At 45.4% G+C, this 18,599-nt stretch overlaps 1 protein-coding gene across 1 annotated transcript in view; it reads right to left on the bottom strand.

Moving 5' to 3' along the window:
* Nucleotides 1–355: 355 nt before the first annotated feature.
* The window catches only part of Dusp10 (dual specificity phosphatase 10), a 40,505-nt gene continuing 22,261 nt past the window's right edge, over nt 356–18,599 (bottom strand). Inside the window, exons 3-4 of the mRNA XM_052200807.1 lie at nt 6,066–6,434; nt 356–1,675 (exon numbers count right to left, since the gene is read on the bottom strand). Coding sequence (XP_052056767.1) covers nt 1,410–1,675; nt 6,066–6,434 — 635 coding nt within the window. The 3' untranslated portion in view covers nt 356–1,409. The remainder of the gene's footprint in view (nt 1,676–6,065; nt 6,435–18,599) is intronic.

Raw genomic sequence — 18,599 nt, 5'->3', positions numbered from 1 at the left:
GAGGCGGGGCTGTGAAAACCATACAAGGCAGATTGTCACTGATATTTACATGTAGTTACCAGGGAGCCAACTGTATTCTAAATCCTCAGTTTGGCTGTGATTTGGTTATCAAGTCTGGTAGAATCTGCTCAAATCCAGGCGTCTACCGTCTCACAGGAAGAGGATGGGAGGGAGCCGAGGAGGGAATCAGTGCAGGGATCCTTAGCCTCTGTGAGTGGTCCCTGTTCTACACTCTCATCCCCATCTCTTTATTAAAACCGGTGCTTTGTTTCTAATTATATTATGTGGACAGTGCCAGCGGCAAGGGAGGCATAAGTCTAACCAGAGAAGACAGGCAAGTGCAAAGAACGACACATCCCCAAACGAGTTTCATTTATATAATGAAAATAAATTCTTACACCATCAACAAAAACACACCAAGGATTTGTTTGGTTTTTTTTTTGCGAAAAATATTTTTTAAATAAATTTTTGTCTTTTTTTTTTTACATTCTGATATACATATGTAACAAGGTTTATGGCACTGTAACCAGAATCAAATCAAAAAAGAAACACAAATAAAAGGAGGAAGAAAGGGGGAAAAAAGGAGAAAGGAGGGAGGGGAAGCCACAGGTATTGTTGAATTCCTGTCTCCAAGCTGACGCTTCCATTCTTCAGCTGCCAGCTCTACCTCAGCGGCACACTCCAAACACCATTTTTATTGCACAAGTGCCAGCAAAGGCACATGGTATAACAGTCAGTTTCTTTCTGTTAAACAATCAAACAAAAAGTTCTCTCAGACCCAGAGAAGGAGAAAAGATATCCGGAGCACGGAACACATCAAAATCAACACTAGCCTGTCTCCTCAGAGAAGGTGTGAGGTGAGCTGAAACCACCCAGCTTGCTGGTCCTTCTCTTCACACCAGGGAGCACAACTGGGCATGGTTTGGCAGGATTTGCTTTCTACGTGGTTGTCCAGTCGATTCCAGGTCTAGAGTCTTTTCCATTTCCTTTTGGTTCTTTGTAATGGAAGGGTGGTATCTTCGGTCTATGAGCCCGCACAGACTATTTAGCCAAAACTCTACAATAAGCTTACAAGGGAAACTGGGAAGAAACAAGTTTTATAATATTTTTATTTGTTGGCTTAAAAAAAAAGACCTCTTTAACCTAACTGCAATACCAGTTTAAGAGCAGTGAGTCCCATCAGCATCAAAAGTTAGAGTCTTCTTACAATTATTAAAAATAGAGTCTTTAGACAAGTTTGCTTCCTTTCACAAATACTCACGACCTTAAAAAAAAGAAAAGAAAAGAGAGAGAAAGAGAGAAAGACAGACAGAAAGAAAGACAAAAAGACAGAAAGACAGACAGACAAGCCAGAATCCGCCTTCCTTCCTGTGTCTCCTAACAGCACAGCCCTTTCTACCAGCCCACAGTCACACGACGGTCTCCATGCCCATCAGCTTTGGTGTAAGGATTCGTGGCGTCACGCCGTTGTTTAGGTCTTCCTCAAATTCCAGCAACTGCCCCATGAAGTTGAGGTTCGGGGAAATAATTGGTCGTTTGCCTTTGACGAATTTGTAAGCATCAGTCATGGTCATCCTCGTGTGCTTCATCAAGTAGGCGATGACGATGGTGGCAGATCGGGACACACCGGCCTGGCAGTGGATGAGAAGGCCCTTCCCACACTGGTGAGCTTCCTCTGTGGGACACAGAAACAGGTGGTAAGAAATGGGGGCAGAGGGAGCTTAACTTGTGCCCAAGTCAACAGTGTTTCCTTTTGTACAGAGAGAATGGATTCAAATGGTTCCAAAGCATGATACATCGATGGATTCTACATCGTCAAATCATGAGCTATAGAATTGACCACAATCAGGAATCAGGAGCTGCTGGTCTGCATTTTCTTAAATTATTAAAAAAGGGGGAGGGGGTGGCACACATGCCACAGTGTGCATGAGGAAGTCAACAGACAACTGGCAGGAGTCACTTCTGTCTTTCCACAATATGAGTTGGCAGGGATTGAACTCAGGTTGGCAGTCTTGGCAGCAAGTCCCTTTTATTTGCTAAGTCACCTCATTGGCCCTTCACCATTTTGAGGGGGAGGGGTATGTGCATCTGCCTGTATTTGGTACATGTGGGTGTGGACACATGTTTGCATAAGTGCGGACGCACGTTCACATGTGTGTGCAGAAGGCCATGTTTGGTATCATGTGTCACCTTGATCACCCTCCATGATATAAGATGCAGGCTCTCTCGTTGCATCCAGAGCTTGTTGTTTCTGCTGATCAGGAGAGCTAGCTTGCTCTGGGGTGTCCCATCTCAGTCCCTCATGCCATGGGATTTTAGCAAGCTGATACAGCTATGTAGCTTTTACGTGGCTTTCTGGTGATCCTAGCCCCCATTCTCACACTTGTGTCATGATGAGTGCCTCACTGCTGAACCATCTTCCCAGCCCCTGATAGCTCTACATTTAGAGAGAAGATAGAGCAAGGGAGTCATCTGTGGGAACAGCACATGTCACAGGAAACGGGGAAGGCAGAAGCTAATACCTACAACAGGACACACCGATGAGATGCAAGCTACTGAGCTCGCCATAAATGTTACCAGACCTCTTTCTTGACAACCTTATTCCTTTCCTATTTTCTCTAAAGTCATAACACTGGCATGAAAGGAAGAAAGGGTAAGGAAGGAAGGAGAGAATGGAGATTATATGGCATACACAAATGGGCATGCAATAAAGGTCTTCTGATTAACAATGTTAATACCACTTCCCAGGTCATATGACTACATGACTCATAAAAACTAGTGCTATTAGCAATGGACCTTCCACATGCTAGATAGACACATAGACACACACACACATACACACACACACACACACCTTTATACTACAGATGGTTCTCTATCAGAGCTAGCATTTGATGCATGGAGTTTTACTAAAACTTCATGGAAGGGAAGGAATAAATGTCAAGTAGGCAAAAAGTTCCTATACTTGGTTTCTCATCAGACACCAAATGTCGTTAGTGAGGCCTGTAGAGCACGGATCTACTGCATGGCCCTCTGCGGGAGTGTTTCACTCCTCACTGCCACATACGTTGATCCTACATGGTGATCATTTGGAAAGCAAGATTCCCAAGTAGCTCAGAATAGAGAGCACCAGAAAGTGGCATGTTCAGTATTAAAAGCTTTGGACGCCTGTGAGCACTGGACAACATTTTCAGTGACACTTCTAGATTAAGACACATCCCCCAGGAAGTGTCCCCAGAGGAATGCAGGCCGATGATAAGGGATGATAAGGTAGAGGAGAAGGGAGTAGAGAGACTCGTCCCTTAGCTTAAATCCCCCACCCTGGCTGCTTCCCAGTAGACGAAGAAACAAACAGGATGTAACTATCTCTCTCACCAGTCTGTAGGCAAGCTTGCTTCAAAAGACCCAAGAAAAGTCTCCCTTTGTCAACACCAAATGACCTCCCAAACCAAGGCTATCGAACATGGCGGAGGAGAATGAGTGAGGTACACTGTGGGTGTGGCCACCTGTTGCACTAACACACTCGCTGAGTGGCTGAGTAAGTCCTCTGACCCCCAGGACATCCATCTTCCTGCTTGAATAATGCAAACACCACCAGCTCTCCAGTTTCTGGAAGCTTGGAAATAAAGTCATTTGATTCTGGGGTTAAACTATCATTGTTAAACTCTAAACCTGAACATTGCTTAGTTTATATTAAACTCAGATGAATGTTATTATGCTGTGTGCCCCTCCCCCCCAGCCACACTATAAAGTTTCAGTTTATCCAATCAGAGAACAAAACCATGTCCACCCACGTGATCCTGAGTTGTTCTGCAGGCTAAATGTTGCATGTCATTAGTTTTGTTTTCCTTCTAAAAGAGGAGGTAAGCCTGAATAATCCAGAAGGAATGTAAGCACCGTGGCTGTAATCTCTCAGAACAAGCCTATCCCACGCCACTAGCTAAGTGGAAAACAAATTCCCAACTTCCTCCACCTGAAGTTAAACAGGTGGGACTCCCCTTTATAACAGCCTCAAGTAACTAGGAACTTCATCGACCTGAGGACAGACATTTCTTGCTCAGGATACAAGGAGGCTTGGCTCGGATTTTATGAATAAAGAACCCAGGGCATCTTTGTACCCAGTGTTAGGAACTAATTAACAGGGCATGCCTGGTAAACACGGGAAAGAGTCCTGGCCAGAAGTCAAGAACACTAGGTCCTTTGTTTTACAGGTATAGGTATGCCATGGCGCACATGTGGAGGTCATTGTGGGGCCTCACCTATGACCTTCTCTGAGATGGGATTTCCTGTACTGCTGTGGATGCCAGGCTGGCTGTCCTGTGAGTGTCTAGAGGTTCTCTGCCTCCTATCTTGTCATGGGAGAGAAGGCATTACAGATATTTATTCTTGCATCTGGACTTTCTACGGGTTCTGGGGGATTCAAACTCTGGTCTTCAGTCTTACATAACAAACATTTTCCCCATTGCCTCCTCCTAGCCCCCAGTTCCTTTATGACACTAGAATTCCTGGCATGGAAAGGTCACCTTACTTCTGAGTTCAGAGATCACTCTGACTGTCCTACCAGAGTGATCATGCACAGCCGGGCTCTGAAGGCCAAAAGAACCATCATCCTGGTGGCTGCTAAACTTGTGACTTTTTTTTTTCTGGCAAAACCAGCAACAACCATGAGTGTTTTCTTTCTTAGAGACCGGTGACAACCTGAGGCGCTAATATGGAGAGCATTGGGCTATTCTTTGTGCTGCTAAAAGCTGGAGTGTCTTGGAAACGATGCTGATCACCTGCGTCTGCTCTTCCTGCCCTAGTCACCCTGAGTCTCGCCACAGTGCTACAAGGGCTACAAAGGCTACGTTCAGCTTCGAGCTGGTGGTTGCTTCTTTCCGAGGTTAGAGCCTACTATTGCTAGAATTTTCCTTCTTGGGTCCTACAGGGGTTTCATCTTCCCTGCTTCTCTGAGTCGGAGACAACATTGTCAAGGGAAACATGTACCTTCTCATGGGCACTAATGTCAGTCCTTGCCACTCAGTGTTTAAGATCTGAGATCACTCGGGTGGAAGATGACAATTCACACCATCCTTCCATTCCTCCTCTGCAAGAATGAAGTGGGTGGAGAAACCCATCACAGCATGGCCTGCTTTTGAAGACATTTCTTCAGAACCAGCCCTTTCCCGATGCTGCCTTTGCCTCCACCTCAAGTGAAAAAGCTACACACTGTGACTCAGTATACCTCATGGTGCCCAATGGAAATCTCTTCCCCTAAGCTGGGTGAATAAAGCTGAGCGAGGTGCTATGTGGAGGTTTGGGGACAATAAGGAGTGACGTCACAGTCTCTACTTGGTGCTTCTTTCAGGGCTTGGAGGACACAGACAAGGCAGCAGGAATAGCTCTGAACAGTTCTTCACGGTCCCTTTGAATCTTCTGGTCATACGATACCTAAGTGCCAACCTCCACCATGGTGTCTTTGTTAATGGGAGGATAGAGGATAGGGACTTCTGGCTGAACAGATGTTGGACAAAGAGAATGATTACTGCTTTAATATGAATGTGAAATGGTCCCACAGACTCATGTATCAAATGCTTGGTCCCCAGCTGGTGGTGCCACTTCCAAAGGTAGAGGCTTGCCTGAGGAAGCAGGTCAGACACTGTGCTACTTACTCAAGGCCACATGCTGTCCTGGTCCCTCCCTTCCTAGTCACCATAAAGTCAGAAGCCTTCATCATACACCCCAACTGCTATGTTCTGTCTCACCCCAGGCCCAGAATCAGTAGTACCAAGAACTGAAATCTCCAAGATTATAAATCAAGAACAATCCTCCCTTGAAGACAACCTCTCTGGTATTTTGGCCCAGGCAACAGAAAGCTCACTATCTCAAACTATGGCTACTACCCAGGTAGTTCGAGACCAACAGGAAGGACTATGGATTAGGTAGTTATTATTGTTATTGTGTTGTTGTTGTTGCTGTTTACCCTAATGTAGGAATAAATTTTGGATCTTATATCAAAACCAGAACTAGGGGACAGAGAGAACCAAAGGAAGCTCCCCGACCCCCACGCTGTGGGAGATAGTTACCGATGAATTCGAACGCTTCTTCAAAGTACTGCCGCAGGTTCTGCTTGGTGCTGTCAGTGGCTGGCAGCCTCTTGTAGTTGAAGAGACCTTTCTCATAGTGGTACAGAGGAAGGTGCGTGGTGACGTTGATGACGTAGCCAATGTTGAGCCTCTGCATGGTATCTAGGTCCTGAGCATCCTGCTCATTGCCCAGGAACAGGAAGGGCAGGATGGGCGTCAGCTCTGCGTTCTCGATGTCAGGGGTGGTGGGGACAGACTGAGGTAGCACGCTCGAGGCCGCAGATGCACCCCCCACCTCCCGGCACTCTTGGAGCTGGAGGGAGTTGTCACAGAGGTTTCCATGGTTCTGTTTAAAACTACTGAGTCCCCCTGGAAGGAAAACACAGAAATGACATATGAGTAAAGCCCACAGGGGGGAAAAATGTCAGCTTCCCCATAGAAATGGGTGTCACTGTAGCTTTGTATGAATGTTTTAGCATTTCTAAATTAAAAAACAAGAACCAGAAGTCTGTTTCCGTCACCCAGAGCCAGCTTCAGAGGGCACTGTGCTCCCTATTGCAAAACTGGGCCAAGGTGCCTGGGAACAAGTTCCACGCAGTACCCAGTAATTTCATCAACGGAAATTCTGATTTGCCTTTAACAGACATATGGTCTCCCTGGCCTATATGTAACCTTGCACTTTGGGGGTTGAGAAAAACAGGGATGACATCGTCCAACTGTTTGTCTCCTGGGACTGTGTACACATGTCTTGTAGCCTTCATGACTCACTTTACAGAAGGACAAGTTCCCTCAGAGCAGAGCAATTACAAGCGGGGCTTGTGGGAAAGCCAGGTTACAGCAGCTCTTATCCAGCTTGCACTACGGACCTGCGGCTGAGTCGTGCAAGTGTGTCTCTCTGGGTGTGAGTCCGAGATGTCGATAAACACAGATAACGTGTTCAGTACACTCCCAACTCCCGGCCCTGCATGGCCGCTCCACATGAACGACCTTTATTCTGTTCATCTTATTTCTGTGGCTGCCCAAAGGTAGACAAACGCAGAGGGGAGCCTGGCTAAGGAAGGTTGGGTTGGAAGAGTGACTCGGGATCTACATTTTCACTTCTTCCACGCGTGTCCTTGACATTCGTAGATCCTGACTTCCAGGAGAGTGGCGTCTGAGAGCTGCCCATTTTCCCATACTTAGCTTTTAGAGGATTGTGGGTACGCTAACCCATTAACAGTGACCTCTGATGGATCTAGTAACGCACACTCTGAGCTTGAGGCTCTGCTCCGACTCCAAGGCTTGAGTCTGAAACTCCTCAAAGGTTAAAGCTTCACCAGTTTTCCCGCGATTAGCATGCAGACACGGCCTTGTATAACAAGGACAGAGTCACTCGGGGAACTGGCTCAGGCGCAGCTGTGCCGTTAGAAGGCGGTGTTCGCACAACACCATCTGCTTGATGGTGGAAGCTGAGAACTGGCCCCACAGAGCTGGCCTCTGACTTTCTCACTCACACACATACACAAACACAAACAACTCGAACACACACTCAACGATAATAAGTTCTAAAACGGAAAGAAAAGGCTAAGTAAATACCCAAAATAAAACTATTAAATACATCCATGGGATATTATTATGCACCCGCTAGAGGAATAACTATAAAACCAAAGAAAATGCTTCTATTTAATGCTAAAGGAAAACCAGCTAATTTAAAACTCTCTGAAGAATAGCTTATCCATTCCAAAAAGGACAGTTAAGGGAATGCATGGGTCAGAGTTTGTCACTTAACTCCTCCTTTCTTATATTACACATATTTACAGTCAAACCTGAATGATTATGGGGCTCAAATTCTACTGCGTATATGAGAGACTGTTAGGAAACCTGGGGAGGGGTCACCAAATGATGTGAACCCCAGGAGAGCAGCAAGGGACATGTAGGGTCTTCTAGAAAAGGGTGAGACCCTGGGAAGTCCCTGGAAGCGATGAATGTTCCAGGGCTGAAAGCACAAAGCCTGACCAGAGTAAGGCGCTGCTAAGAGGCCAGGAAGCCCCCTTGTCCACCAGCTTCTGCACTGACACCCCATCCTTCCAAACCGCAAGCCTCATTTTTTGACCACTAGGGCAGGTGACCTAAACACAGCATGCCCCCGACCCATGCACACGGCACGCTGTATAATAGAACACAAGTCATATTTTCTGTAGGGAATGGCAACAATTCACAGTCAGCTCCGGAGGACACTCCTGTACCCAGTCTGCCAGTCAAAAATGGAGACAAGGAAAGGAAAAAAGGAAAAATAAATGTTTTTAGGAGAGCATGTTAGAGCTCTGACTCCATTTGAATTCATTTCTGTAATTAAACTCTGCCCTTGCTGTTGTCTTCTGTGGTGAAATCACTATACCCGGGTGGCCAGCCCAGAGGGAGCCTTCCAACTACAAAGAAAAATGCAAGATACCAGGAAAAAACATCACCAGTGAACACTTACAACTAGAGTGCAAAACTCCCCACTGCCACTGTCGCAAACTTCACAGAGGACACTTGAAGGAGCTGTGTTGAAATCTGTTGTGCTCCTCAAAGCCCCCCCAGTAAACAGCCTGGCTGATCCTGCCAGGGGAACTCAATTCACTTCTTTCTGAAGAAAAAGGCACTTGCAATGTTTTATTCCATGTAAGTTGGGAGGAAGGACTGGGAAACTAAACTCAAAAGAAGAGGCTGGGGCGGGGTGGGGGTGGGGAGTCTCAGTCTTACTTAGTGTGTTCAAGCTGTAATTTGTCTTAAAGTAGCTAGTTCAAAAATAAATAAATAAATAAATAAATAAATACATAAATAAATAAAAATAAAAGCATACCAAGACACCCTCCCACCCCCAGACACACACACACACACACACACACACAACCCAGCATAGAGCTCTTTTAAATTCAGCCTCTGCCCCTCCTTTCCCAGTGACATCAGCCGGAGGCTCCCCACCTGCCCAGTTGCCATAGCACTCACACAAAGACACACAATGACATCAGCTGGCATGATATCAGCTCTTTGAATGCAAACAATACAAGAAGAACTACTTTGTTTAAGGCCTCGGGTACAACTGTGTTCTGGGGAGCCAATGACGTAATGCTAACAGGTGGCAAGGGGCCTTCCATTTGCCTAATGGGGGAAAAACATGGGGGAGGGGTGGATCAGAGAAAGTCTAGGACTGACACACTGAGCACTTCTACCACAGGCACTATGTGCCTATGTGAAATGAAGTGTGTTATATGTCTGAACCCTATGGAAAGACACTTGTGTTCTATTATGTGTAGGGAGAGAAAGGGGAAAGGCCTCATGTGACTAACATCTTAGCAGGACAAGGAAGCTCTCACTGAGGGTCTGAAGAGACAGCCTCCAGCCAAGTCTGATGGACAGTGTCACACTGAAATGGAGAGTCTCTCCTGGATAGCGTTGTAAACAGCATAAAAGAGTAGCATCTTACAGGTATATTTCAGAGAAACCTGCATACGGTCATTTGTACCTCTTAGGGTGAGTATGGGATTGGAAGCAGCAGAAGGTAGGAGTAGAGCTAATGAGGTTGTTTTCGGCCCTCCAGACCCCACCAAACGATTACTTAATGAGGGGGGTTTAATTCTGTTCTGTTCGGCCTGATTATAGAAGAATACTACAAAGGGGTGGGAAGATGGCTTAGTCAATAAAGGGCCCACTACGTCACAAGGATGAGGATCTGGGTTTGGACTTCCTGGATCCCCGTGAAAGCAAGGGCAAATAGTGCATGTCAGTGATCCGAGGGGAGCTTGGGGAAGAAGAGACAGGGAGACAGATCCCTGGTACCTCACTGGTCAGCCAGAGTAGCCAAATACACACACACACACACACACACACACACACACACACACACACTGGAGTGGAGGAAGGGCATATGATGGGCGGAGACACATGGACCCAGCCTCCAGGAGCCTCAGCTTCCTGGGAACCTGTGTGGATCCCTTTCCCTTAGGAAAGCGCCTTTTGCCGCCAATCATACATAATACAGCCTATGCACAGGGCTAGGGCGGAGGACACCTATGTGAAGGTTTACAAACACATCACACGGCATCCCATACATTCCACCCCATTATGCCCACATCAGCACCACAGTCCCGTCTTCCACTCCAACCAGTGATGGGGAAGCTGCTGGAGCCTGAGCCTGCCCCAACGAACCCTTGCCATGAGATCCTAGGCAGGTTTCTCGTCTATCTCTTCCTCAGTTTCCCCTTACCAACGGGAGAAAACAGTAGTGCCTACACAATACTATTCTAAGAACAAAAATAAGTTAAAAAGTATAAAGTTCTGCTGAAACCGTATTGGGTATCTGATGAGCACTTGATTAGTAACTAGAAAAGAAAAGCCCTTATATCATACAAAAACTCTGAGTAGTGAACATTCTAGAATATTCACATATTTAATATTTATTTATTTATTGGTCTTTTCTTGAAATAGGACATTTCTCTGTAGGCTTAGTTGGCTTGGTACTCTGTAGATAAAGGTGGCCTCAAATTCATAGCAATCCTCCTGCCTCAGGTTCCACCCTGAGGAGTGCATCATTACTCCCAGCTTAAAATTTTATTTATAAAATAACTAGATGCCAACTTATCTGAGGAGCTTTAAAGGGTGAATAACATGATTCTTTCTAAATGTAAATAACAGGTCCAATCTTTCCTGAACAATAGGTCTGTGGTTTTCTCTCACCTGGATTAGCTTTCCCAGGGAAGATTTGAATTCCTGTTTTTGCCAGGAACTGGGTTTTTACAAAGTAAAATAGTTCTTATCCTTCTCCTCAACCCCTCACTCCAGACCGGGAAGGCTTCCTGGGCACAAGCAGCTTGAGGTTATCAATGCAGATAGATCTGAGACATGCACGACAGTACAGAGAACAGACATGTTCAACCCTTTTCTCAAAACCAGGTTTTCTTGGCTTCTAGTACATGGATTAAATGGCAATCATGAAATACCCACCCCCTCAAAAGAAAAATATGTCTGAATGCTACCCTCAGAGGCCAGATGAGTTCAATGGCACCTCTGGAAGTGCCAGACTCTCAGTTTGGTGGGAAAACCTTTCTCTGTAGCCACACTTCTGCTCCGGTCCTCTTTAGCTGCCGCAGTGCCTTCTGGGATGTGATTCTCTGGCTGTGGGACTAAAGAACCACTAGCAGGAGGATCCGAATCCATAAGCAGGAGACACTTGTGTTCTGCAGAGGACAGACCTTGCATGCACAGGCTCCATGCTAAGCTGAGAAGTGAGCCTTAGCCAGAAATGTAAGGATAACACTGTCAGCAGATAGAATTAGTGTCTACAGAAGGGTACGGGTGCTGCCTACTTTAAAGAGACACTCTGACTACTGTTGATGGCCTTGCTTTTCTTACTGGGTTCCAAGGCAGGGCACTGGCAGCAGTGAAGATCAGGGACTAGATGGAACAAGTCTGAACTAAAACCCAGTCCTAGCCCTTACCATCGGAATTGCTTCCAGTGGGTTATTTAATACACCCGCATCTCAGCTCCCACATCAGCAATTTAGACATATCCATCCACAGACCTCAACACAATACATCTTACAGATGACAGAATTATTGCCATATAATAAATAATATTTTGTAGCTCCCCCAGTGGAAACAATAATATACCATGAAGCCTCCTAAGGTTCTGTAGGCACAAAGATAAGGTGAAAGACTAAAACCTAGCTGATGTCCTATCTAAGGCCGAAATGTCCGGAGATGGGGGAGAAAGCACCTTAATATGAGTTCACAGAGCACCAGCTACAACCTCTACATTTCATGAGAGGCCTCTCATGAAGGCCTCTACATTTCATTTCCTATGAACTTATCCACATATTCCATAGGTAGGAGTGGCCATTTGACAGTACCAGCTACTTTAAGTTCATTCAGTACCAGGAGGCATGAATTAAATTATCTTAGGATCTGGCCCTGTAGGAAGCTACACTGATAAGAGAAGAGGGATGAAGGTGTGGTCTTCTAGCACATAAGGGATGGAGCAAAGGCAAAGGCAAACAGGAAAGGAGGGGCAAGGGCCGAATCCAGTGGTTTTGTGGGTGAGTACTAGAATATCCTAACATACACACCAACTGACGGCTTCTCCAAACCAGTGCGGACTGCCTTCTGAGAAATGCCCAGTGAATGAAAAGACATGGTGAAGAAGGGGAGAAGGGATCAGACTTGAAAACCAGTTTGAACACAAAGAGGGAGAGCTGCATCTTCTCTCTCTCCCTCCCTCCTTCCCTCCCCCCCTCTCTGTCTCTGTCTCTGTCTCTGTCTCTGCAATTGGCCCTTTCTGTCCAAGTGTTTCGGAGGAACCAAGGAAGGAGAAAGCTCAGGGTGGCAAACAAGAAAAAGTGCAATTCTGACAAACTTGCTTAGAATACATGAAAGAAGTATGTATGCATCTGTAGAAACTATATATGAGTAAGACATATCGTCTTAGAAATTACAGAAATAACATTATGATGGGATGGGGATATGGCTCAATTGGTAGAGGGCTTACCTAGTATATACACAGCCCTGGGTTCAATACCCAACACCACACAGACTGTGTATAGTGGCATATACTTATAATCCTAATACGTGAAAGGTGGAGGCAGGAAGATCAGACATTCAAAGTCATCCTCTGCTACAGAGTGAGTTCAATTAGGCCTGGGTTATATAAGACTCTGTCACAAATGAACACAGGAAATTAGGAAACAGAAACACACACACATACACACACAAACACCAACAATTAAAAACTGTGAGAAATGCAGTTCATTAAGGAAATGGTCATCTATAGAAAAAGATAAACAAAAATATACTACACAAAGTATTTATGTAGTATATACCTCAAAAGATGGTGGCTAACAATTTTTCTCAGAACTACTTTGTAATAGTTTCAGCAACCAGATACATGTCTCTGTGTAACTTTGAACTAAAACAATGCTATAGTAGTCTATTTTTTTTTAAATTTATCTCTTCATGTTTATATTTCCAGATTAATAGCTTTGGTGGAAGCTAGGTTCTTAGGGAGAAGGACTCTTAAGTTCCCTTGTACACAAGCCTAGTCACCTCCTCCAGGGGACGTGTAACTCGCTAAGATCTTAGGTACAACAGGAGCCATAGGGGAAATAAGGAGCTATGGTCTGAGCTTAGGAAAACCATTTGCAAACACTAAAACATAAAGTAAGTATCTCTCTCCCTGTCTACTTTAGTGACAAATCCTAGGTAGAAGTAACTTCAAAACTGTTATGTATGTGGCTAGAGAGATGGCTCAGTGGTTACGAGCAATGGTTGTTCTTCCAGAGGTGCTGAGTTCAATTCCCAGAAACCACATGGTGGCTCACAACCATCTGTAATGGGATCCAATGCCCTCTTCTGGTGTGTCTGAAGACAGCTACAGTGTACTCTCATATATATCATATATATATATATGATATATAAAAGATTGTATATATATATATATATAATAAAGATATATTTCTAAATATATCTTTTAAATATTTTTAAAGATACATACATACATACATATATATGTATGTATCTTTAAAAATTGCTATGTATGGCCAGGCATGTTTACCTAATACTTTCCCTCACAATGCGGAGCCTAGAGGCAGGAGGATCAAGACTTTAAAGCCAGCCTAAGCTATATAGGAAGGTCAAGGCCAGCCTGGGCTACATGAAATTGTTTCAAAAAGAGAAACACTGTCCATCACAAACTATCTTCAGACTTCAGTCTAAAGGTCATTGTTATTCTTCATGTCCGTGAATCTGACTCAGCTGGATCTCGTAACATTGAGAGAGATGAAAGGGGGAAAAACTCTGGTAAATCTATACCAGAATTTGCTTGAGTTTGGAATTCACTGAATCTTTTCTTTGGACCCTTATGTTGAACAAAAGAATATGACAGACCATAGATCCTTACATGGAGTAAACACCTCTGCACACTCTTCTAAGCCTGGTTATTTCTGCTTCCTTCCTAGTGCCTACAACTCCTCTGCCTGAATCATGGGGTGTGTTGAAAAACAAAACAAAAATGAACAAAACTAGCCTTTTGGAAAAAAGCTATCCTGGACTATGAATGCACTGAGACTCCAAACCAGTTAACTGTTCCCTCCTGATGCCCTTGTACCCTTAGTAAGAGGCTTCTTTCTAAATCTGTGGTGCTATATACCCATCCATCAGCAGTTGGGGGGAGGGGCGACTGCTTGTGTTTTGTTCATGATGCTCCAGATGCCTCCTTTGATATCATCTTTATAGTAACCTCAACAGTAATATGCTTCTAAAATATCATGCCTGGGGTATAGAGTGATGGCTCAGTCAGTACACAGTCCTGACTCTGCAAGCATGAGGATCTGAGTTTGGATCCCCAGGACCCAAGAAGCATGGCTGGGCACCCTGAATCCCAGCACTGGGGATACAGAGACAAGAGGGTCCCCAGAGGTCCCTAGCTAACCTAAGTTGGTGAGCCTCAGGTTCAGCAAAAGAGCCTGTCTCAGTCATGTGGAATGATTGAAGAAGACACAAAATGTCAACCTTTGACTTTCATGTGCACAGACACACACACACACACACACACACACACCAAGAGAGGGAGGGGGAGAGAGAGAGGGGGGGGGGGGAGAGAGAGCACTACATGTACACACACCTCCAAAAAATTCTCCCCTAAATATATATCTACAAAATATGGAACTGAGTCAGAAGGACCTTATGTTTAAAAAAAAAAAAGGAAACTCTAGCTTCCTTTAGAAACCTTCCAAGACATGGTGCCTCTGGAGTGTTTTATCAGAGGCTGCAGGATTCCTTTCTGCCCTACCACTTCCCTCTCTCCTCCTCTGAGGCAGTCCAGGGCTCCCCCAAGTTCATGCCTTATAGAAGTGCTATAGAAATGGCTGGAGACTAACTGTCAGCCTGCTGAGGAGAGCCTCGCCTCATCTAAAAGGCAGGCCCAGATCAAAACCCCAGGAAGCAGGCCGGGGCTTCCACCACTCATCACAACCTTCAGACTTCAGGCTTTCCCAAGTAGCCTGCATTGAGGAAGCCACACATTGTGTGTGTGTGTGTGTGTGTGTGTGTGTGTGTGTGTGTGTGTGTGTGTGTGTGTGTTTGAATAGCACAGGCAGATTGTTTGAAGCTACTTCACAAGTATGTAAATACAGGCTGCTTCTTTAAACCTGTTAGCTCATTTATTTACATTAGTACAGAAAGCACTGCCAGAAGCGACAGCTGATGACAGTCATGTAACTTTCCACAACGATGACAATTAAAGCGCTTTGGGCCTGCTTTCACACGCTTATGACTTTTATGTGAACCGGATTCAAACTGTAAGATCTCTGAGTCCCCTGCCAGGAACAGGCTTGGGCTTTGCACAAATCAGTGTGATTCTAAGGGAAAGCAGCCCCAGGCTCCTTCCCCTGCACCTGCAGCTGGCCTCAGCCTCTTGCCCCACCCCTTTCCCCTATTCTGACCTCAACATTCTTTTGTGACATGTGTGAGCCTGCCATCCATACAAACAACAAGAAATGGGTTGGGTGAAGGAGCAGGTAAGAGAAAGTAAAAGGACAGTCACAGTCTGGTTTCTCCAACCTTCCAAGTCTTACAGTTTTGGCCCTTTAGCTGTGGGAGAGCTAATTCCTGTTGCTTAAGTTACCCAGCCTGGGGTGTTTTGTTATAGCAACGTGCTGTGGTTTGGATGTGCTTTGGGCAAGTACTCAAAGTCCAAATACTTTGTAGCTTAGGAGCTTTGTAGGGTGGTGATGTTGACAGTTGGTAGAACCTTTAACAGGTGGGGTGTAGTGGGAGATCATAAGGTCAACAGGTGCTGGGCTTGGAAGGGGTGAATACATTTCTTATATGACCCGAGTTAGTACCAGTGAGAGCAGGCCTAGGCCCAGAGTGTCTCTGGCTTACACTCTTGACATAGGATCTCTTTGGCACATACTTCTACAACTGAAATGTTATCCACAACAAAGTCCTCACTAGAGGCCCAGCAGATAGAGGCAATGGATCTTAAACTCCTGACTTGGAAAACCATGAAATCAATAAATAATTTCTTTATAAAGTATCCAGTACTGTGTCTTTTGTTATCACAACAGAAAACTGACTACTATGCAGCCCAAGCAAGCTAATATAGAACCTCTTTACATTTTATTTTTCAGTATAACTCGCTCCATATACGTGTATGTATATTAGTATATCTACTATTCAAGAGTCACACCAGAACTTGTGGGCTACCTAAGACAAGGCTCCTGAGAGCCAACCAAAGGATATCATACCTTATAGTTAAGCCAGACACGGTCCAAGGTCGAGATGGTGGTGGCGTGGGAGGCTGCCTAACCCCCTGAAGAGCCATAAGAAGCAAGCATATAGAACCTTCTAGAACTACAGTTCTTTTTGCTGGCAGCATTCACAGAAATTATCCTTTCTCAAAAGGATATCCCTCACCCTCATCATGGACAAGACCCGGCTCAAGCTCACCTGAGAGACCTTGCTGAGCCAAGCATTGTTTTCCTTGGAGACTTTTTGAGTGTTTGGGAAACCCTATGCTCTCTGGTTAATCAAGAGGGGAAGGGGGACATGCTGAGGAGGCTCTGCTGAAGAGGGGCAGTGTTAATAGCGTGGTGCTATGAAACACAGCCATATTTCTCCCAAGAGTGAGCCACATACTCTCTGCTGCTCATTTAAGTCTCCCAAGGCAAGGCAAATATTCTTTACTTTTCAGGGCAGAAGAAGCTTAAATAATCAAACACTGCTAAGCAAACAGACAAAGCTACTCATTAAACCAGCCCATGGCACAAGAGGAAAGCTCGCTTCAGTATCTACCCCAGGACCACATTTATCTTTGACCCCCGAATAAAACACAGCACAACTTCACAGCGAAATTACCTTTCCCAATGGGCTTTAAGTAAAAATCCAATACATCTCTAGAAACATCAAGGGCAAGCCTCAAGGGACTACGTTCTTCTACCGTGAAGCATTCCCACTGGAAATTACATTCAGAGGAGGTCATCAAAAATCATCTAAGATCCGTAGACGGGAGGAAAAGACAAGGTTTGCAATGGAGACTGGGGTTGGAATGCCTATGGTGATGAATGAAACTGGCCAGTCAAATCCATAAGCCACTCGAACTTGTTTTGAGGGAAACCCCACACTCAAACAATGGCATCTACAACCATGGATTCTGGAATGATCTGAAGGTCAAAGGGCTTTGGCTAGGGGAATTCAGGAAGCGATGAGGGACGGGGTGAAGGCTCCACTGCTCCTGTCACAATCTGGAATGCTTTCTTGAGCCAATGTTTTCAGTCCACAAAAAGTATAGCAACAGCTTCCTTAAGTCAGAGCTAGTGTCTATATTTGGCAAGAATAGTTAGCAAGGATAAGTGTTGACCATCAGCAGCCAGAAAGGAAGGCAGGGGCTGCCTCTCCAGCCACACACCATAGTCAAACCACCCACAATGGCAGAGCTCTGCAAGGCCACACCAAAACCAGGCATGGTCTCCAGTCACACTAAGAACTAGGAGAGAGGGTCTGGAAACCCCTGCAGGTGGTGATTGTAGTACCAGGATATAGTTATGGGTCAAAAGCTGGGGTATCCTCATCTGGTAGACCAGATTACAGCCTAACCAATCCAGCCATTGAGCTGGGATCATGTTATCACCATGAGATCAAGGTTACTGGACAACCATCCCAGTATCCGTCACTGCAGCCCAGGAAGCGAAGAATGGAAAAATGACCCTTATGCACTCCACATCTGGCAGTGTAGGACTCCCCAGGCACATTCCCTGAGAGCCACGTCCAACATGGAACGGTATGACATTTATTGTCAACCTCTCAGAAGTAAGCTGGTGGGTAATTCTCTCATTCTTTCCTTCCTGAGCACTCCTTAAGCTCAACCAAGCCCTACTACAACACAAAGCAGGCAGAGGTGAGCCATGACAAGGAAAGTTAGTTGCTGAGGTGTGGGACCTCAGTGTTCTAGTCCAAGGCTCTCTGTATTCGCCGGCCACTCTTTCAGGTCATTCCCTGTGTGATCCTGTGATGCTAAGCAATACACACCCCAACTGTGTCTACCTCCTGGTACCCAGATCCTATGACCCTGGCAATCTCCAAAGAAATAAGAGTGACTATTGGTATGCCAATGAGGTGAGTGGAAGTCTGGGAGTCCTTAACACCTTCCAGATGGAAGCAGTACCAGAAAGCAGAAAGCATGGTTGGAGGCCAGGGATTTCGGCTCTAGGCCCCAATCTTGATCTAGAGATGAAGATGAAATTGAATTGCTCCCCTACAGCCAAAAATTTAATCAATCATTCAGACTTAATGAGAACTCCATAAAAACTCAAAGAACAAAGTTTGGAGAGCTTCCAGATGGCTGGGCCATGTGGAAGGGACTGGAGGGCCGGCGTGCCTACATACGACACAAGACCTGAGTGCCCCTTCCCACACGTCGTCTCACGCGTCCTCTGCTGTCTGCCTGTCCGTGTGCATGCCCTGTGCATGCTTTATCATATCTTTATAATAAGCAAAGGTCACTAAATGCGTCCCCGATTT

This window comes from Apodemus sylvaticus, chromosome 12, assembly GCF_947179515.1.
Source record: "Apodemus sylvaticus chromosome 12, mApoSyl1.1, whole genome shotgun sequence".
Lineage (NCBI taxonomy): Eukaryota > Metazoa > Chordata > Mammalia > Rodentia > Muridae > Apodemus > Apodemus sylvaticus.
This window is presented reverse-complemented; position numbering and strand designations above follow the sequence as displayed.